The sequence below is a fragment of the Macrotis lagotis genome, chromosome 3, assembly GCF_037893015.1.
Source record: "Macrotis lagotis isolate mMagLag1 chromosome 3, bilby.v1.9.chrom.fasta, whole genome shotgun sequence".
Classification (NCBI taxonomy): Eukaryota; Metazoa; Chordata; class Mammalia; order Peramelemorphia; family Peramelidae; genus Macrotis; species Macrotis lagotis.
Window position 1 is genome coordinate 92,182,313 of NC_133660.1, and position 22,800 is coordinate 92,205,112.

The 22,800-nt window shown below is 37.0% G+C and overlaps 1 protein-coding gene across 1 annotated transcript; it reads left to right on the plus strand.

Annotated features, from left to right (window-relative positions):
* CBR4 (carbonyl reductase 4) lies at nt 1-22,204 on the plus strand. The gene is made up of 5 exons (XM_074228993.1): nt 1-185; nt 6,329-6,449; nt 7,160-7,296; nt 10,491-10,625; nt 18,467-22,204. The coding sequence occupies exons 1-5, from the start codon at nt 44-46 to the stop codon at nt 18,643-18,645; spliced, it is 714 nt and encodes a 237-aa protein (XP_074085094.1). The 5' UTR covers nt 1-43; the 3' UTR covers nt 18,646-22,204.
* The last annotated feature ends 596 nt before the right edge of the window (nt 22,205-22,800 follow it).

The following is a 22,800-nucleotide window of genomic DNA, read 5'->3' on the forward strand; positions in this document are numbered from 1 at the left end:
GAGCTCCGCCTCCTCCCTTCCGGTCCGGCCAGCTCGGCCCGCCATGGAGAAGATAGGCGTCGTGTTCGGCGGCTCTCGGGGCATCGGCAAGGCGGTAGCCCAGCTAATGGCACGGAAGGGCTACCGGCTGGCGATCGCGGGCAGGGACCTGGAAGCCGCGAGAGCCGCAGCTAGGGAGCTCGGGGGTACGTATGGAGGGCGCCGCGGCCACGTGGGCCCCGCGTCCGCGGGCAGAGCGCGGAAGTGGCAGGCGGCGCTTCGCCTCCTGACCCCTGACCCCAGCTGCCCCGCCCCCCGCGTAGGGGCCGCGCCGCCCTCCTTCCGCGGCCACGCCTTTGGCGCGCGGAGCTCTTTTCCGTTATCGTACCAGGAAGACCCCTGCCCTGCCCCGCGTCTTATTCGAAACGTGTCCGCGCGCATTGCGGAACCGGAAGTGCCCCCTCTGTGCGGAGCACCGGGTCCTGCCCCCTCCCCTCCGGCTGTCCAATTGATTGACAGCCCTGAAGCAGGGAGGACCGGGTCCTTCCTCTGCTCAAGAAACTCAAGGGGCTCCCAGGAAACAGTCTCCAAGAGGAAAAAACACAAGTTTTTTAATTTTTAAAATTCTCCTGCTTTTCCTTTTTTTTTTTTAGTTTTTGCAAGGCCATGGGGTCAGGTGACTTGCCCAAGGCCACACAGCTAGGCAATTATTAAGTGTCTGAGACCGGATTTGAACCCAGGTACTCCTGACTCCAGAGCTGGTGCTCTAACTACTGCACCACCTAGCAGCCCCTGTGTGTGATTTTAGGAGGGAAACCAAGATCCGTGCCATACCAGACTACCAAAAAATTATTTTGTAGAGCTAGAAAAAAAATAACAAGGTCTGGAAGAACAGCAGGTCAAAAATATGAAGGCAAATGTAAAGATGGCTTAGCAATCATGAAAACTCTGGTACTGGCTAAGAAATAGAGTGGTGAATCAGTTATTCCGAATAGATCAGGAACATAAGACTCAGGTTAATGACCTTAATAATCTAGTGTTTGATAAACTCAGACTCCCAACTTTTGGAACTAGAACTGATTAAAACTGCGGGGGAAAACTGGAAAACAGTATGGCCGAAACTAGATTGCAACACCTTACACCACATACAGTACAAAACTAAAATGGGTAAAAATAAAAGATAATATAAACAAATTAGGAGAGCAAGAAATAGTTTACCTATCAGATCCATGGAGAAGGGAAGAATTTATGAGTAGGTGAGATAAGCTTATTAGAAATAAAATGAAATTAAAAAGATTTACACAAACAAAAACAATGCAACCATTGAATAGAAGGAAAGAAAAAACTGGGAAACAATTTTTAGAGCAAATATCACCAATAAAGGCCTCATCTACCAACTATATATAGAGTACTGCTTTGAAGTTATATGAATTCTAGACATGCCTCTTGATAAATGGTCAAAGGATATGATCAGGTAGTTTTTCCAGATGAAGAAATCAAAAGTCATCTATAGTCATATGAAAAATGCTCTAAATCACTATTGATTAAGGTGATGCAAATTAAAACAACTGAGGTAAGACCTCATACCTAACTGACTGAATAGCATAACAGGAAAGGAAAATAATAAATGGTGGATATGTGGGAAAATTGAGACACTAATGCACTTTTGGTACAGACCCAACTGTTGTTGAAAGCAGTTTGGAACCATGCTCAAAGAGTAATAAAACTTCCTACACTTTGATTCAGCAATACTGTTACTAGGTCTGAATCCCTAAGAGATTAAAATAAGGGAGTGGTGGTGGAGGGATAGACCTGTTTGTATGAAAAATATTTGTAGCCACTCTTTGTAGTAATAAAGAGTTGGAAATTGAGAGGTTGCCCATTAGAGAATGACTGAATAAAATTGTGGTATGTGATTGTAATGGAACATTTTTGCTAAAAGAAATGAGCAGGTGGATTTCAGTTATATGAATTTATGTAAAGTGAAGTGAGCAAAACCAGGAGAACATTTACTCATGGTGAAAAATGCTATCCACCTCCAAAGAAAGAACTGATATAGTCTGAATGTAGATCAAAGCACTTTTCACTTTCTGTATTTCTCCTTGTTTTTTTCTTTTTTTCCCCACCCTTTGGTTCTGTCATATGACTAAAATGGTACTGTTTGGCATGATTGAACATGTGTAATCTATATAAATTGCTTCTATTTTAGGGAAGAAGGGAGATGAAAAGGAAAGAGAAATTTTGAAACTCATAATTAAAAATGAATGTTAAAATTATCTTTACATGTAACTGGGGAAGAATAAAAAAATTTTTCTAAAAAGTGAGGTAGTAAAAAAGTAATTTTTTAAAAAAATAAAAAAGGGAAATCATGAAAGACTTCTACATGAGGATAATTGAATCAGGCTTTAAAGAATAGGGAGAAATTTAACAGGTGTCAGGGCTAGGTATTGGAATTAGCATGATCAAAATATGCAAGAAAGAATCAGTTTTCAAACTCACATGATGAAGCAATAAGGTGGCTCAAAGGATAGAGAACCAGAAAAACCTGAGTCAAAACTGGCCTCATACTCTTGCTAACTGAGCAACCCTAGGCAGGTCCCTTATCCTTCTGTAAAATGGGGATAGTAGCACCTAACTCTGGTAGATTGTGGGAATCAAGTGAGGAAATATTTGTAAAGCTCTTAATATGGTGCTTGACACAGAGTAGATGAGAAATGCTTGTTTCCTTTTCTTCAACAGTCTGAGGAATTCAATTCGTTGGAACTTAGAGAACCTAAGGGATAGTGATACACGGTGAGATTTTGGTATCATCATGTCAACTTCAATGTCTTGTACAAAGCCAGTATTTAATATTGAAGTATTCATTGGACTAGAGGCCTTTTAAAGAGAATAGGGAGGAAGAGTGAACTACAGCTAGGAAATCTCTGATTTGGAAAGGTCCTGAGGTAAACCTCAGTTTATCCCCTGCCTTAACAGAAACCTCTACTACAACCCCAGCAGCCTTAAAGGACTATTTCTAGCCAATTCTGTCTCTCAACAACTTGCACACATTGATCAGTGAGGTAATGCATGTAAGCCATAATGCTTCTTATAAAGGGCAGTTTTGATTATGAATAGGATGATTAGTCCTGGTGCTGCCTATTGGGACCAGGGCCCAGGCAAAACAAGTCCAGTCCCTCCCTCTCTCCCCAGCCACCAACCTCTTGTACACCTTCAGTTTTTCCTCCTCCAGGCTAAATAGAGACAGATACAGAAGACAGTTGAAAGATCAATGAAGAAAAAATGAGAATAAAAGGCCTAGACAAACAGGTGGAGACAGATGAGTGACCAAGAAAGAGGCAGAGAGAAATGGAGTAAAGAGAAAAGACAGAAAGCTATGGTAGGTCTTGGTAGGTTTTTGTTATTGTTTATTTGTTTCTGTAATGTCTTGACTCTGTGACTCCCTTTTGTGATTTTCTTGACAAAGACACTGGAGTGGTTTGCCATTACCTTCTCTAGCTCATTTCTTAGATGAGGAACTGAGGCAAGGTTAAATGACTTCCCCAGGTTCACACTGCTAGTAAGTACTCTGAAGCCAGTTTTGAACTCAGATCTTCCTGATTCCAGACCTGATGCTCTATCTGCTGCATCACCTAGCTGTCCCCTTAGTATTCAGAGCTCCCAGTTAAAATGCTGATGCCTAGAGTGAGGCTACATTGAGCCAAGAACATTCTAGGTTATGGGTCTCTGAAGACTAGTTTATCTGGTTATTTTTTTTTTTAGTTTTTTTTTTTGCTAGGCAATGGGATTAAGTGACTTGTCCAAGGCCACACAGCTAGGTAATGATTAAGTGTCTGAGGCCGGATTTGAACTCAGGTACTCCTGACTCCAAGGCTGGTGCTCCATCTACTGCGCCATCTAGCCACCCCTCATCTGGTTATTTTAATTGCTGAGTTGAGAGAATGACTTCTTCAAATGGACACATTTTGGTCAGAAAGAGGGCAGAGGAAAGATCTGTGAAGAGTAGACATGTGGCATGTGGGTGGGGGAAAGGTAGCAGCAAAGGATCCTCTGGAGGGAGGGCACAGAGCAACTAGAGAGTGATTTGGGGACTGGGTTAGGCTGTAGTCTCAGCTTTACCACTGACTTGGAGAAAATTGTGCAATAAACTTAGAACACAGGGTGGGGAACCTTTTAGATATTTATAACATCATTTGCAGGCCATACAAAACTATCAACTTAAAAATCCTAACCCTAACACTAAATCTAGGAGTTAGTGAATTTTGAGTCCCTCCTACAGTTACCTACGTAGTACCACACCAAATTATTTCAAAGACCTGAAATCAGGAGGAAACGAGTTCAAATCCCACTGCAGATCCTTACTAATTGTGTGACCTTGGACAAGTCAATTAATCCCAATTGCCTCATATCCAGGGCCTTCTCTAGTCATCCTGATCAGTATGGCCACTGGGACTCAGATGGCTCTGGAGGAGGAAATGAGACCAGGGACTTAGTTCAGCACCCCTCACTCAAGTCCAATTCACATCCATATCTTGACATCACCTCCCTGATGTCATGGTCTTCTTTGAGGACTAAGGACAAACATCATCACCTTCTACTTATTCTGCATATATTTTTCTAAGTATTTGCTGTTTCCCCTTAGAATACAGGGCCCTTGAAAAACAACTGTTATTCTTGTCTTTGTATCCCTAGCATTTATAAGACAAAATACAGTAGTAGATAAAATAACTGATAAAACAAAAAGAAGTCAAATGATTGCTTCACTGCTGCATTACAGGCCATGGATGCTTCTGGGTGCTCATTTCAAGGCAAGAAGGGAATATCTTAAAGCTTCCTGTTCTCAAAATATCATTTTATTGTATAAAAGCTATTTTATGATGGTAAACATTTAACAAAAAGCTACACATTCAGCAGCACTTTCAAATGAATTTATATTTTATTCATCCTTCATCACAATGGCATCTACATGTTTGGAAAAAATAATACATGTAAGAATACAAAACATTATTTATTAGTCTTGGAGCAAGTCTGATCATTTATTTCTTATGCCGAGCCACAAATGAATATTTTGTTGAAATGAAAGGTCAGTATGACAGTGCCAACCTTTTCATTTAAAGATGAGAAATATGTGGCTCTAAGATGGGGGCAGGGAACCTCTGACCCTTAGCAATTTGGTGGAATTAGTAAAAGGCTTCATGTAGAGGGTGAGGAAGAAGTAAGGAGAAAGGGCATTTTAGGCATGGCCCTCCAATCTAGAGACAGAATCTTTTGTGTAAAGAACAGAGAAGGCCAATTTAGCTGATTTTAAGGGCAGAAGAATAATATACAATTAGTCTGGAAAGATGGGAGGGCCATGTTATGAAGGACTTTAGAAATTAAACAGGAGTTTATTGATCACAGAGATGGTATGGAGCCACAGGAGTGGTAGAGTTGGGGATCACCTGGCCACAGAGGTCTGATCTTTGGGGCCTCAAGTGTGGAAGATGTAGTCTAGTAGGGAGAGACTCAAGGCCAGGAAACCAATTAGACTGTTGTAATCCAGGAGATGGGGGTAGTAGCCTGAACAAAAGTGCTGATCCCGTGAATAGGGAAGAAGGGGTTGGATATAGGGGAAAAAATAGAAGGATTTGACAGCAGTCTGGTTGTTGGGCATGAGGGAGAACGAGGACTCAAATAGAATACTGATCACAAAGCTGTGAGACCAGAAGGATAATGCCTTCAATAGAAATAGAAAGTCTGGAAGAAGGATGAGTTTAGGGGAAGAAAGACATTGAGTTCTGTTTTGGATATTTTAAGTTTCAGATTTCTCCTATGTCCAGCTTAAACATCCAGTAGGCAGCATCTGGAATGTAGGACTGAAGTACAAGAGAACATGGACCAGATATCTAGATCTAAATTCTTAGCTGAGTATGGGAAATTCAAAAGTGACTTAAATTTTGATGTGCTAACTCATTATTTTGCCCTTAAACCCAATTTTTAGTATATATATATATATATATATATATATATATATATATATATACATATATATATACATACATATATATGTATGTATATATATATAAGATTGGTTGGCAATTTTTGAGTGAATTGATTATCTAAATTCTCCCAAGCTTATAAGTTTCATGAGGTCAGAACAGATTCTCAGTTCCTCCAGGAGCCAAAATAGTATTTAATGGACTAAAGATAAATATGTAAAAGTCTAATATAAGGAATGAAAAGTAGTAGTATTAATTTCTTTAAGTTGTATTGAATAAGATAGCTAGTAATATTTTTTAATTCAGTTAAAAAATTGAAATACTCCAAAAATGTTAAAACATCTTCAAAATGTCACTCTATATTTGTGTAGGAAATCATTTGGCACTTTGCTGTGATGTTGCTAAAGAACAAGATGTTCAAAACGCATTTGAAGAGATGGAGAAAAATTTAGGTCGTGTTAATTTTTTGGTAAATGCAGCTGGCATAAACAGGTTAGTCTTGGATTTTTTTCAGAATTGAATATATGTTTGATGAGTGTTATTTGCACATTAACATGTTTGATTTTGAATTAACATTATATCTAATTCGAACCTTTGAACATTGACATAGTGAAATTTTGATTATCCATGTTGATCATTTGCTGTCAAACGCTCAGTTTGGCTTCACTACCACCTTCATCAGTCCCTGCCCAGAATAAACTCATCATCAGATAATTAATCACCAGGAAACTGATCATCATGAAGATTACTTCAGCTTGGCTACTCAACCTCATACTCTCAGTTGCTTCTGCCCTTTGATGGGAGGGTGCAGGATGGACTGAGAGGCTTCCCATGTAGAGGGCTTGCCACCCAGTTCTCTCTTCATTTATTACCAGCTGCTCCGCTTGACTTGGATTCCACCTTCTGACCTTTCCTCCTCCTGGCCTTTTCAGTTTCCTTTTGTGACTTCTCTCCCTTCATTAGACTGTAAGCTCCTTGAGAAAAGGAGCTGTTTTTTCCTTCTTTGTATCTCATTCCTTAGCATAGTGCTGCCACATAGTAGACATTTAATAAATGTTTGGTTCTTCTCTCCCCCTCCATACCATGTAATGTTTAGATAAGGTCTAGCTTTACTATCCAGATGACCACCATTGGGAGATATGAAAGTTAGAAACCATGAGGGAATCCTACTTTACAGAAACATTTTGTCTCATGTTTTTTAGGGATGCCTTGTTACTAAGAACAAAAACTGAAGACATGGTATCCCAACTTCACACTAACCTCTTGGGGTCCATGCTGACATGTAAAGCTGCTTTGAAGAATATGATTCAACAACAGGGAGGCTCTATTGTTAATATAGGTAGGTTTGTTCATTTTGAAATATCACACATTACAAGAAAGCTAGAATTCTCACCCCTTTAATTGAAAGTGAGTTTCTACATAGCTGGGCCAAAAACTTATTTTTTATAGTCTTTATGCAAATAGGGGTTTGATAAACAAATTAACAGTGTAAGATTTCTAGATCCTTTTGAACTATTTCAAAATACAAATATTGTTTAGGGAGCACCTTATTTGATGCTATGATGGAAGTGAGAAGCTTTTATGGGGCAAGTATCAAGCAGGAATTTCATTAACACATTAATCCCCCAAATCCAACAATATATAGTCTTTGAAATGCAATTCCCTTTGACAGCTGTGAAAAAAGAGTAATGTTCTTCTTAGAGAAGATATCCCAAAAGTCTTAGTTCAATTCTTATCTCTGATCTTGTGACCCCCTCCTTGCTTTGTTCCTGTTCTTTAATTAGGCATAGTATTTACAAAGATAAAAACACTAGATACATATTTATTAAGGATCTGAATTGTGTAGCACACTGTGTGAGGCAATGGTAAATACAAATATTAATATTATTATTTATATAATATGTTCCCTCAAGGAGTTTATAGTTCAGAAATGAATCATATTATTTGTTGTTTTTATTGAATAGAATTTTAAAAATTTATATACATATTAAAATTTTTGTGCTTGGATTATTTTATGTTTTTCTCTCTCCTTCCACATTTACTAATGTTATATGTATATAGTAGGTACTTCTCAGTGGTGGATGAATAAATGAAATATCAAATAATAAAAGGTTCCTTTCTCCTTGACCATTGGACTATTTTCTATTATGAGTGAATATGAACAGAAAATATATTTTCTACTTGTGTTTTAGAAAGATCTGTGTATGAAAATATATTCTTCATATCTATTCAATCAAATTTTCTGGAAATCCTAATAGACAATACAAGTTATAATAGGTCCTTGGAAGTGATTGTAGCTTCTTAAAATAAACTACATTTATTCTTTTTCTTTTTAAAATTTATTTAAGGCAGTGGGGTTAAGTGACTTGCCCAAGGTCACACAGCTAGGCAATTATTAAAAGTTTGATGCTGGATTTGAACTCAGGTACTCCTGACTTTAGGGCCAGTGCTGTAAACACTGCACCACCTAGCTGCACCATAAACTGCATTTCTTAAAAATAATTCTGATTTCCTATCTTTGACATATCCTGTGTGACCTTCTACCTCTCATTTAGTGATCATAAATCACTCTCTAAGACTTTAATTTGTAGATGAATTGTTGATCTGCATCATTAGAAGGAATTTCCTTACCCCGCAGTTCTATACATTAATAAAAATCATTGACCTGGCTAAACATTAACTTTATGAACTCATATTAGCCAGTTCAAACTGAGAGTTTATTTTTATATAAACCAATTTCTGCAGCTTGAATTCTAAATGTATTAAAACCTCTTTAATTTCATAATTAAAGGCATTTTAATTAAATATTACAATTAGAGCAGTAAGGTATCAGAGTGGATAGAAAACACTAGACTTGTAGTTGGGGACATTTGAATTCAAATTTGACCTCTGTTCTTAGTAGTTCTGTTTCTGGCCAAGTCATTGAACTTCTGTCTGCTTCACTTTTCTCAGCTGTAAAATGGGGTTACTAATAGTACCTACCTCCCAGGGATATTATGAGGATCAAATGAGATATTTGTTTTTTTTTGGCAAGGCAATGGGGGTGAAGTGACTTGCCCAGGGTCACACAGCTAGGTAATTATTAAGTGACTGAAGTTGGATTTGAACTCGGGTCCTTCTGACTCCAGGGCCAGTGCTCTATCCATTGTGCCACCTAGTTGCCCCCAAATGAGATATTTGTAAATGCTTGGCATAGTGTCTGGCACTAGTGGGTGCTTCATAAACCTCTCTTCCTGTCAAGAAGAGCTGAGTTTGAGTTTTTTTTTTTTAAGGTTTTTGCAAGGCAAATGGGGTTAAGTGGCTTTCCAAGGCCACACAGCTAGGTAATTATTAAGTGTCTGAGACCAGATTTGAACCCAGGTACTCCTGACTCCGAGGGCCGGTGCTTTATCCACTACACCACCTAGCCACCCCACTTGAGTTTGAGTCTTGCCTGTGACACACTGCTAGGTAAAATATGGGCTTGTGTAGGAAGTTTCTGTTCTACTGAAATCACAAGTCGGTTGTGTCAGTTCCAGACCATATTTGCCAGAATTTTCATTGTGTCAGTGTACCTCCTTTTACCTTTTGGCCATAGTCCATACACTGGGGACTCACATTGAGCTTACTATGTGCTACAACTTTTTCTTACATGCTTTGTTGTCTAAACCATGTACCTACCATAGCTGATTTTTTTGTACCTTAAGTGCAGCACTTTACATTTATATATAATTTCATCTTATTAGGTTTGGACCTTGTTTTTTGCAGATAATTTAGAACTTGATTTTATTGGCCAATTTTATTAGTTTTTCCTCCCACTTGTTTAAATCTTTAAAAGGACAGGTCAAAGACATAGGAATGGCCTGGCAAGAGGGATTTCCTTCTTGATTGAAATTGATTCATTAAAATACTACACTTTGGCTCTTCTATTTTTATTTTCTTTTACTTCAATTTGCCGTATTCTCATATAATCCACATTTCCTCTTTTTTTTTTTTGTTCTCAAGGATAAGAGGCTTATAGACATAGAACTGGGAAAGACCTAGTTCAATCTTTCATTTTCCAAACAAGGAAACTGAGACTCAGGAAGTGAAATAGCTTGCTTAAAGATGTTGAGATCCTGCCTCTTCAAGGTAGTGTTCTTTCCACTCCAGCTGCTGAGTGTGCTTGTCTTAAAGTGATTGACCAGTTATTCCCTTAGGTTCTGCTAACAGGCAGATTTGTCCTTTTGTCAACCACGTCTCCATGGTGGAAGTCATCATCGTCAGCTTTAGCTTTGTGATCTCTGCTGTCATGGTGGTCAGCTAATAAGTGAAACCATGAGAGTAAACATGTGCACCTTCTGCCCCAAGCAAAGTATTGGCCCACTAGTGCTGCCAATATTGACTTTAGAGTAGAATTCAGTTCTCAGTTAACACTCTTCCTTATGGGAAAAGCATTGGTATTTGTACATTTTTAAAGCATACCCTAATAATTCTGAAGTTTTCTGATTGTAAATTAACTGTATTAGCAAATGAATTTTTAATTTTTAAAATATTTTCTTTCTGTTTGTATAGGAAGTATTATCGGTTTAAAAGGAAATCCTGGCCAGTGTGTTTACAGTGCTAGCAAAGGAGGATTAGTTGGTTTTTCCCGTTCTCTTGCTAAAGAAGTAGGAAGAAAGAAAATTCGAGTGAATGTCATTGCTCCAGGTCAGTGTAAGTTTATGGATATGAAAATACACAAGCAAATGATAATGAGAGGAAAAATACCTTGTACCTTTTTTCCTTTTATTCTATTTTTAAAAATCTTTTAAAGAATATTCTACATTTTCTCTGAAGTGATGCTGACAAATAGAACTTCCTTTATATTTACATATATGTATACACAGAAATAAATATAAATACACACACACACAACACACACACACACACACACACACACACACACATGACTTTTGTGTCCTCTCAGTTTTTCAGGTACTGAATATCTGATTTTTTAAAATTAGATCTTTCAGTTTCTTTCCCTTCTTTCTACTTTTTGAAATGCTTAATTGTTCTTCTGTATTGACTGTACCATATTGATAATTATAAAGATAACATAACTTATAAAAAGTATTTTTGTGACTTATTAGGAAGTATAAATAGTCGGCAAGGAATATCATTTAAACTTTTAGTGGAGATGAATATTTCAGTGTAATAGTGTCATTTAGTCAAAAATATTTTTTTCTCTGACTACTAAAGATAGTTGATATTGAGTATATCAGATGTATAGGACAACAGCTGTTATTTTTACCCACTGATTAGATTAATATGAGGAATGTACTTGTGCTACTCTTCCTTTAGAATTACTTAATGAATGGAGATTGTACACTGAAACTATTACTCAATATAGCATAGTAGTTGTTAAACTGGTAGACTATGAGAAATGATTCAAAAAATAGGATGTTTATGGTCTATTATTCTTTTGTGGGGAGGAGTTCATGGATTTTTACACAGGGTTCTATTGAGACAGTTCAAATCTATATAACTTAATGAATAATGGATAAGATTGGGACTTTTTAAGTCTTTCTAAGTGAGCTTTTTTTCCATATCTGCATTGCCATTATCATGATACTGCCCTCATTGCATTATCCTAAACAGGAAGATTTATGTATACATTCAAAGTCAATCCTATTTTAAAATCAGATTAGGCAAATTTTAATCAACAAAGAAAATTTGCTCAGTCATAAAATATTACACTTTGAACAATTGAATGATTGTAGATTATTGACTGTTATGGATTAATTATATTATTGTTTTCTGAAATTTGGGGGAAATCTGTATAAAGGCTAATTATTATTAACTAGGATATGCTCTTCTCTAGTACTAAGAACAGCTACTATGATTCCAGGAGGGCAGTGGGTTCTCTGGTGGTCATTCCTTAATATTTGTTGCAAATTTTATAAAATTACTATTGCTGAGCACCAAGAAGTTCTGTACAAGACAGTTTTATGTTGGTTGGGAAACTAGTTTAATTATTAATTATTATTAATAATTATTAATTAGTTTAGAAAGTTTCAAGAATCCTGGGGAAGGCTGTTATACAACCTTGTATTGCACCAGAAATGAACATCTCTTAAAAAAAATGTCAGTGATATGTTTCCTGCTCTCTTACTAATATAAGTAGCAATTATCAGTGAAATGGCCAGAAAGCACTTAGAGAGAAGGAAGGAAAAATAAGGGACATCATTGATCCTCAAATTGCCTTATACATTCTCTAAATTACAGAGTTGACTGCACAAAGAATAATCACTTGCTAAAAACACCTGGGTTGTTTTTTTTTTTAACTTGAAGTTTCTTTTAAAACAGTTATAAATTTCTTACAAGATAAATCTTATTGGTTGGGAAATATTTAACATGAGAGACATCCTGTACTTTGTTTTGTCAGGTATTCCTTTATTAATTGAAACATCCTCGTACTGACCTTTCTTTTATTCCCATGAGGTTACCTTAGTTAAAGGTGGAAAATGTTTGTGTTTACTACTTGAAAGACATTTCCTTTAGAGAAAGGGCAAAAGAAAGAGCTATTTAATATCTGAGCTGGTAGATGTATCAAATTGTATGGCATTCCAATATATTCATTATTATCACTAATCACTAGTGATTATCATCCTAGTATTATTTAAAAACTAAACTTTCTGATGCATATAAAAAAGGTTACAATCTGTACTACTGAGCCAGTAAAATGGATGTTTGAAATATTACTTTTAGTAATAATAATAGCAATAACAATAACAATAATCATAGCTCTAACTTTTAACAAATATTTTTAAGGTTTGCAAAGCATTTTGCAGATAAATCATTTGATCTTCACAACCCTAGGAGGTTCCCAAAAAAACTGAGGCAGATAGTGGTTAAGTGAATTGGCCAAGATCACACAGCTGGTGTTGGAGGACAGATCTGAATTCAGGTCTTCTTGACTCTTGACTGACTTCCTTACATATTACAGCTAAAGAAATTTTACTTATTGATCCGTACTTTATTTCATCAGTGTGGTGGGTCCCACTGTGAAAATACCTTCCACTACCTTAAATCAAGATCACAGTGTGATTTACAGAATCACCTGAGAGTTACCTGGGGTTCTGAGAGGTTATTGTAACCTGCCTGTATTAAGACAGCATACGAGGGAGGAGGACATCTGCCATATAAAAACAAATAAAGAAGAAAAAGGAATTTTCTATTAGTCTTTATCAATTCTGAAATTTCATTGGTTGGGGATTATGTCTTGTCTTTCTTTTGTTAAGTGCCTGTAAAGACAGCATTTATTCAGTGCTTGCTCCTTGCCAACCACTGTTTTAGTTGCAGATATAAGCAAAAAGTAAGACATTCCCAACCCTTAAGGAGCTTACTCTCTAACAGGGGAAGACAACCCTTGAAATGGAGTTGAGAAGCAGAAAGGGATGTAGAGTGGAGTGGCTCCCAGAGGAGGGTGAAATGGAGGATCTAGGTGGAACTGACCAAACAGAGGAAGGAGCCAGTGGAATGGAGTGAACTTCTAGGGAGGGAATGCTGCTCTGGCATGGGAGAAATAGTCCAGAGAGTGAAGAGTGGGAGCCCACAGAGGAATGGACTCTCTGGAGTACACATTTCTATGTTCTGGACTAAGTAGGTAATCAAAAAGGTGGAATGTCATCCTGTAAATACTGTAAATACAGTATAAGTAGTTTAATGTGAAAAATGCTTGAGACAAAAAAATTTTCGCATTATAAAATGAGTAGAAGTAGAGGCTAGTAATTTTTCTAATCCAAAGCTTTGAATTTAAGGGATGCTGAGGGTCTGTTATGTTAGATAGTAGTACCTCTAACAGCATAGATTTCACTGCAAATGTTGCCTGAATATAAGACAGAGGGGTCTGCATTTCTTGGGATTGCAAAGTAAAATCAAAGGATGGCATTGGAGAAAATTCTCTGCTCTGGATGTTATGGGATGCCTGCTAACTAACTTCTGCTAAAGCAGCATAGGGACAGGCCAGATTAAGGACCATAAGGACTAAACATTAAGAAGATCCCTGCTGGGCTGGGCTAGAAATCCAGGGCTGTGCAGCTGCATGGAAGACCAGCAGTGGAGAATAGATATTTAGGGGATGATATCAAGAGGGGAGGGTAGGCAAACAGCAGAAGGTCATGTCATGTCAACCACAGGAAGACCTGGTAGCAGGGGCTGGGGCTCAGACTTGGGGCAGCCTACTTTTTCCTAAGGGAAATAATAGTGTGAGGCCAGGATTCCTAGAAGAAGTAGGCTGGAAGGAAGGGTGACATTGAAAGAAAGATCCCTATACTCACAGTCAGAAGCCCTTGAGCCCTGGCTCTCCAACTGGGTGACCACAGGCAGGCATTAAACCTCTCTGGATCTGCATTTCTTCAAGTATAAAATTAGGGGTTGGCAACACATGTGTCCAGGGACTGGGTCCTGGTGAAGCAGACTGTGGTAAATTAATGCCAGAGAACAGAGGCGTCAAACTCAAGTAGAAAGAGATCCCTGCTGCAGCATATTGACTTAGAAAACCACAAATTAACAAGATGTTGTATTGTATTTTTATTTATTTTATTAAGCATTTTCCAGTTACGTTTTAATCTGGTTCTAGTGCACTGGGGGGTTTTGCTGTGTGGGATTGACACTTTCTGCTATAAAGTATTCCATTACTATTAAGAATGAAAGTTTAATGAGACTTATGCAGACCTGTTGAAAGGATTTGTACAATCATTTGAAGTAGTTATCATTTTTTAGTTAACAGGGTTTGAATAGTAATTTTTTTATTGTGAATTTGATTAAATATAAAAATTTTTGGAGGGGTTCTGATACAAGAACTGGACCAGTAATTTCATCAGTGTAGGGAACTCACAGTTGGGGACACATTGTACTTAGACATGAGGAAATGCAGATCCAGAGTGGTTAAATGCATGCCAGATCTGACTCAATTTGAGAGCTACCTGAACACATTGAGAGGATAAGTGACTGCTTAAGAATTTGAACCCAGTCAGGACTTCTTGATCTTCTAACTACTGTCCCTCAGTTATCAAATAAAGTAAATAAAATCATAAGATTGAATTTGATGGTCTCCTAGGTGTTTTTCAGTTCTCACATTGGTATAAGTTTATGATTTTGTTAAATGCCCAAGGTAGTACCAAAAGTGACTTAGTTGGGCATAGAAGAAACAGGAATATGATGACAAGAACCAAAGTAAAAGGTTATTAGTTATTAGAAGTAGAGCTGCAAGGAAAGAGAGGAATCAATAATAAAACTAATTGGATACTGAGCCATCTGGGCAGTGGATCAATGAGGTCACATTGAGGTTATACTTGGAAGGGGTTCCAATTCTGAGTGAAGGAATGAATAGGCATTTAAGATGTTAATTAAACTTTTCTGATAAATCCAAGTACTTTTTTTTTCAGTAGAATAAGCTACATTAAAAATACAAATATTCTAAAATGTAAAAGCCTTTTCTTTTTTGTCTTTGGAAAAAAGTCTAGATTTTTTGTACTTAATATTCTGAGATTCTTCATTTGAATCCTCTAAAAATGTTATCATTTGTACCTAATTTTAATTCAGATAAGATTGTGTCATTTGATTCTCCTTTTCTGCCTTTTAGACTATAAGCCCCTTGAGGGCAAGAACTTTTTCTTTATGTATCTGGCATAATACTGGCATAATAATTTATTTTTATTTATTTTGTTAAATATTTCCCAATTTACATATAAAAAAATTACCAAATCAATTTTAAAAATTTTGGTTTCCAAATTTTCTCACTCCCCTTTTCCCCACTCAATATCTTGAGAAGGCAAACAATTCAATATGTTATGCATGTGAAGTAATGAAAAACATCTTTCTGTATTATCCACGTTGCAAAAGAAAATGCAGACAAAAAGAACTCTTAAGAAAAATAAGAAAGTAAAAACTTTAAACTTCAATTTGTATTCAGAATTCATCAGTTTTCTCTCTATAGGTGGATGCCATTTTTTCATCTTGGGTCTGTTGGATTTGCTTTCGGTCTTTGTCTTGATCAGAATAGTTTGTCTTACAGTTGATTACCATTAAAATGGGGACAGCTGATGATAAAATGGAGAGAGCACCAGCCCTGGAGTCTGGAGGACCTGAGTTAAATCTTATTTCAAACACTTGACATTTACTAGCTGTGTGACCCTGGGCAAATCACTTAACCCTGATTGCCTCACATCCCGAGCCATCAGTAGTCATTCTGATTCATATCTGGCCTCTGGACCCAGATGACTCTGGAGGAGAAAGTAGGATTGGTGACTTAACGTAGCCCCTTCCCATTCAAATCTAATTCATGTGCATGTTATGTCATCACCAAAATATCATTATCATTACAATATTGCTTTTACTTTTTACCTACAGAGTTCACCTGCTTCTGTTCACCTCACTCAGTATCCATTCATTTAAGTCTCCCCAGGTTTTTCTGAAATCATCACCATAGAACTCCATCACAATCATATTTAATGATAAAGAAGATTGTTAGTTACTTATACCTGTCTTCCATCACAGGTATAATTGTTGTACAATTTATCTAAGAACTGGTACATATATCAATGTCAGGCTATTAGGAGGACCCCCGTTAGCTGGAGCTAAGGTCCAGAAAGCAGGCTGTGCCCTCAGCCACAGCAAAATCCCAGAATTGTTTCATCTATATTCCAGTCAGGAGGCCCTGCTATGAATCAAGGTTGTCACCTTGTTGTTACTGCTGGTCATTGTGTAGCCATTGGTATAAGTATTGAGGTCTCTTCACACTACTTTGGGTCCATCCCCCCCACCACCGTTGAGGCAGGTCGCTAACAGAGATGTCCTTGATTGCAAGTGGTTTTCCTCAGTTTGCAATTAAACTTCTTTTTTGATTCCTAGCTCTCCTGTCTCTAACTCTGTTCAGCTTTGTCTACCATGGTTTAGAGACCCATTCTGTCCAGTCCAGTTGATACTAATAATACTAACACATAATTAAATCTTCAAAAAATTATTTAAGAAGATAGTAGATATTCACATGAAAAAGAAGTCAAAGAGAAGGTCAGGAATGTATAACAGGTCTTTTCAGGTGTGGAGCTAAATAATTCTTTTTTCTTTTTTTTAGATTTTTCAAGGCAATGAGATTAAGTGGCTTGCCCAAGGCCACACGGCTAGGTAATTATTAAGTGCCTGAGGTTGAATTTGAACCCAGGTACTCCTGACTCCAAGGCCGGTGCTCTATCCACTGCACCACCTAGCTGCCCTGAGCTAAATAATTCTTGTCCAATTTTTAGTCGGTATTTTCCTGCCTTTGTGATTGATGATTGCATCTGAATCTCTGGTACTTTCCATTTAAAAAGCCTCTCTTTCATGATCTTCCCTGTAAGTCCTAAGCTCTCTTTACTTTTAAAATCTATATTTCGGTTTTTTTTTTAGGTTTTTGCAAGGCAAATGGGGTTAAGTGGCTTGCCCAAGGCCACACAGCTAGGTAATTATTAAGTTTCTGAGATGGGATTTGAACCCAGGCACTCCTGACTCCAGGGCCAGTACTTGATCCACTGTGCCACATAGCTGCCCCTATTTTCTGCTGTTCTAACCCTTCACCAAAGCCTATGCAAAAGGCTTTGTCTTACAGATTCTGGCAGGTCAGACTAAGCTTGAAAGTACTGAGTACAAGCCTGGCCACTGACCAATGTGATTTATACTTAACAATCAGCCTAGCTAAGTGAAGAGAGGCTAATCACTAGAAAACTGGTTAATGATCTGTGAAATTTTTAGCCACTGGAATTCATGAAGGTCCATTTATTAAGGTGTAGTTGGATTGTGAACTTCATTTGTATATAATCCCAATTACAGATTCTTAAAGTATTTTTTTCTGATCCTATTCATTTCTCATATCAGGAGTATTAATATTTTAAACTTAAAAATGATGGCTTTAAAAAAAGAAATGAAGTCATTTTTATAATAATTATTTAATGTTTGGCATCTTCTGATGCATATCTAATGTTCCATTCTCATTTTACAAGATCCTTATTCCTTTCTTATTTTCTTTTTTAGGTATAATCTATCTGTGGAATGACTATTTAGAATCCATTTGAATAGTGATCTTTGTTCTACACGAAGATTTATTTTTCTGGAATCTAGTCTTCTGCAGAGCATGCATTTTCATTCAGATTAGATTGCATAATGCTTAAAGTTATAATTATTGCCTTAATTGGTGCTTCAGTTCAGAACGTGCTTTTTTTGCAAACTTTTGTATAATTCCTTAAGTAACTTCATTCTTAACTTTTAGCTATTCGTGCTGAGACAAGCAGCTTCACAACCAGTTATGATCAGATTTTTTTTCCCCTTGTATGGCTTCAAGTTGGCCCAACAAATCTGTCTGATTCTGCTATCATACATAGGCTTGGTTATTTAGTAGCTTGCAAATCTAAGGGATTCCTGAACTACTCTAATTGGAACTAATTAATTTTCATTAAGTACAGTTTAAATTCATCTCTTAGTAGGCATAGCTCAACTAAATAACTCAAACATTTCTTTTTTGTTTTGTTTTTAAGGATTTATCCACACAGATATGACAAAAGGTATGAACAAAGAAGAGTTAAAGAAAAATATTCCTCTTGGGAGGTTTGGAGAGCCTATTGACGTGGCACATGCTGTTGTTTTTCTTCTAGAATCTCCTTATATTACAGGACATGTTCTGGTTGTAGATGGTGGATTACAGCTTGTTATATAAAATGGGCACTATTCAGTAATAATAATGTTTTTAATTAAAAATATATTTAATTTTGCTGGCAACTGCTGAATCATACCTGTGTGAATAATAATCAAACCTATAAAGGTACTTATTATTCCTTATTCTTAAAGTTTATTTGGTAATTATTATGTTTGACCAGTAGCCCCTTCCACACTGTATGGATGTGAAATCAGTTTTTTGTTTATCTTATATGCTATCAAATGTATAATAAATATGTAGTTATTTTCCAAAGGATAAAACATTTACTGAGTTTTATATATAGGGTTGTTGTTTATATGTTTATGCATTTCAGTTAAGGCATAATTTGTGTTTTAATCTTTTTATTGATACTTTTTCTATATCACATTCATTTTCTTTCTTTTTTACTCTTTAAAAATTTCTTTTTTTTCCCTTTTTTTCCTTTTTTTTATTATTAAAGATATTATTTGAGTTTTACAATTTTCCCCCAATCTTACTTCCTGCCCCCATGGAAAGCAATCTGTCAGTCTTTACTTTGTTTCCATGTTGTACATCGATCCAAATTGAGTGTATCACATTCATTTTCAAATATATCCTTTCCCCTACTCTCACTGAATCTTCTTCTTTTTAAGTTTTTGCAAGACATTGGGGTTAAGTGACTTGTCCACAGTCACACAGCTAGGTAATTATTAAGTGTCTGAGGCTGGATTTGAACTCAGATCTTCATGACTCCAGGGCCAGTGCTCTATCCACTGTGGCACCTAGCTGTCCCTGAATCTTCTTTTCAACAACAAATTAAAAAAAAGTGGGGGAAAAGTTGTTCAACAAAAATAATCAACATACAATCAACCATGTCCATGCAACATTCCACACTCATAGTTTCTCATCTCTGCAGTGAAAAGGAATGGTTTTTTTCTCAACTCTTTGGAGCCACACTTGGTCATTATAATGATACAAGATTCAATTTTGAGTTATTATATTTGCTTCATGCAATATTTGATTTTTCTTACAGTTAATGTTTTTGGCTGTTGCCAGATTAAGAAATAAAACAGCATATCTTGCATCCTAGATTATCATCCTGACTGATGATGCCATTTTAGGAAGGAAGGAAACATTTTATTAAGTGCTTACTATGTGTCGGGAGCTGAGGACTTTACAGATTTTGTCTTATTTGATTTTCACAACAACCACCATAGAGGTTACTATAATTCCCTTTTTTATAGTTTTGGAAACTGAGACAGAGCTGAAGTGGCTTGTCCAGGGTCACACAACTAGGAAGTGTCTGAAGTTGCATTTGAACTCAGATCTTGGTAACTCTAGGCCCAGCGCTCAACCTATCAGCATTGTTCATGTATTTTTACCAAATTCTCCTGTAAGAAGGGGGCCCCTTGTGTACCATCTTCAGCCAGGGAGCCAAATGCCACCCTCACCCCATCTCCCCACCTTTGGAGAATCATTAGTGCTTTTAGTCTTAGAGGGTTGTAGGACCAAAAGAGGTGACAGCAGCAAAGCACCTTCAGGCTGCTGAGTATTCCTAAGCCTTGCACCACTCCAGAGGCTCTGCTAAAGCCAGTCTTCCTCAGCTCCTGGACCCCTCCAGCTCTCCAGGACTTCTCCCTCTTCTGCCCCCTTCCTCATTCGCTTCGCCTTCTGGTGCCCCACCTTCCATTGGAGGGGTGGTAGCAGCTCTCAGGGCACTGTGATTCTGAGGAAGCAGAAGAGGCTAATCCTTCACCTCTGCCTCGGCACTCTCTCCCACCCTGCCGGGCATACGGTGCCCTCAAGCAACCCTCTGTAAGGGGAAGGGCTATACCTGTGGTGGAAAACATTCATCAAGCAAACTACAATGTGTCTTTCATGTGTGACCAGAAGAGGCTTTTCAACAAACAGCCTTTAACAGCAAGGCAGTGAGGAAGATGCTGTTATTATCTCCATTTGACAAATGGGAAAACAGACTGAGAAAAATTGAGTGACTCAATAAGTTCACCCAGCAAGTTAGTATCTGAGGAACAATTTGAACCCAGATCTGCCTGCCGCAGAGACCAGCCATCTGTCTGTTGTGCCATCTGGAAATGGTGTCTATAACATTACATGGCAGAAGGAATATTGAACTGAAAGTTAGGAGTCTTCAGATCTAATCCAGGTTTTACTATTAATTAATGAGCTGTGGGCCCTTTCTATCCAAACATGCTGGAATAAACCTAGCTTCCTAGAGAACTACTCCCGGAGTTGTTCTTAACTGGGTGCTGGCTTATTTTCCGATTCATTTTCTGTAACTCTAAATGTACTTAATGAACTTCACTAAAGGATAACCCTAGATTAGAGCAGCTTTGGCATCATATATTTAGATTCCTTTATCTAAGGGACATAATATATAAATAGTAAATATGAATATGATTTATTTCTTGAATTTAGATTAAAAAAATAAAAGATTCTTACCATTAAAAACAAAAAGCAGCACCTTAAAGTTACCAGCCACCCCAAATAGTTAATTCATTAAAAAATGAATGATACTAGACATACTGAAATACCTTTAGAAGGCACAAAAAGACTTGCTTTTTAAAGGGAACATTTACTTGAAGTCAGTGATAAATAGAATTTAAAGAGCCATACAACACTTGCACAGAGAATGACATATTTTAGGATTTAATGTTAATTCATATTCCCAATCTTAGCAGAAAATTACAAATTTTCCTTTAAATAAAATTCCCAAATGGGATTTTATAATTTCTTAGGGATTATTTAAATGTTATTTGATGTTTTAAAAGATATAACCAGCATTTATAACAATCATTTACATAGCACTTTAAAGTCTATAAAGTGTTTTATATGTTTTACTTCATTTGGTCCTCACAATAATCCTTGTGAGGCAGAGACAGTAATTGACTTTACAAGGATCACATGACTGATAAGTGGCAGGATCTGAATTCAGCTCTTCCTGACTTCATATCCTGACCTCTTTCCTCCTAGATGTCTCACTTCCTAATGACACCAAATTTCTGTGAAAAGTTTACTTTCAGTCCTTTGAAATAACATTTTTTTAGAAAATGAAAATGTTTAATAATGTATATTAAAGGCATACGTAAGTGGGTTTATGAGTATGTGGAATGCAGTATTCCATAAACTAGTATACCTGAATTCACCAGTTGCATTCATGGAAGTGTGAAATTTATGAGTTCTTTGCATTTGTCAAAGGGTACTTCAAATAAAACTAAATACAATGTATTTATTATTCAGGATGCACTTGAAATAGCTCAGAGAGAGACAGCATAGCATAATCTATTAAATGCCTACTTGAAAACTAAAGATCTGAGAAATAGAAATCAGAGAGTAATATGGAGAGAAGAAAGGAGAACCCCACTAAAAACTGTATATAATCACATTATGTAACAAACTTAGAGAAATAACAAAATCCTGATTGTTTACAAGGGTTGAGATAATTACTATACTATACAAATAACACATTGGTGCATGTTGAAAATTGATAAATTCCTTTTTTTTTGTAAGGGGTTTGGGCATTTGAATGGAAGAATCTATTGTATTAAAGCAAAATGAATGGATACAATTCAAAAAATTGTTATAAAACACTGGTCTCAATATGTCACTCTCCTGTTTAAAATCCTTTGGTAGGGGGCAGCTAGGTGGTGCAGTGGATAGAGCACCGGCCCTGGAGTCAGGAGGAACTGAGTTCAAATTCAGTCTCAGACACTTAATAATGACCTAGCTGTGTGGCCTTGGGCAAGCCACTTAACCCTATTTGCCTTGCAAAAAAAAAATCCTTTGGTAGCTCCCATCGCCCTTAGGTACAAGATAATTATAAATTTCTTAACCCTACAGTTAAGGCCTCCTGTAATCAGACTCCAATTACTTTCAAGCCTTATTTCATTTTTACTACTCTGCTTTACAAGTTCGCTATTCTAGCTAATCTGGCCTACTAGCTATTCCCCAAACTAGATACTCCCTCTGTACAAGCAGTCTCCATCCCTTGACTGGACCCCCTCTCACCTCCATTGCTATCTTTCCAGGTTCATTTCAGGTGGTAGTGCCTCTGTGAGGCTTCCCTTGATCCCCTTCTTCCCACCTTAAATAAAATATAGATTCCTTAAAGATAAGAGATTTTCATTTTTTGATTCTTTTTTTTTTTGTTTGTTTGTTTTTAGGTTTTTGCAAGGCAAT

Excerpts from the sequence above, each read along its gene's own strand:
- CBR4 (XM_074228993.1), top strand. The coding sequence starts at position 44 with ATGGAGAAGATAGGCGTCGTGTTCGGCGGCTCTCGGGGCATCGGCAAG. Across the intron at positions 186-6,328 it reads CGCAGCTAGGGAGCTCGGGG|GAAATCATTTGGCACTTTGC; the intron begins GTACGTATGGAG and ends ATATTTGTGTAG. Across the intron at positions 7,297-10,490 it reads AGGCTCTATTGTTAATATAG|GAAGTATTATCGGTTTAAAA; the intron begins GTAGGTTTGTTC and ends CTGTTTGTATAG.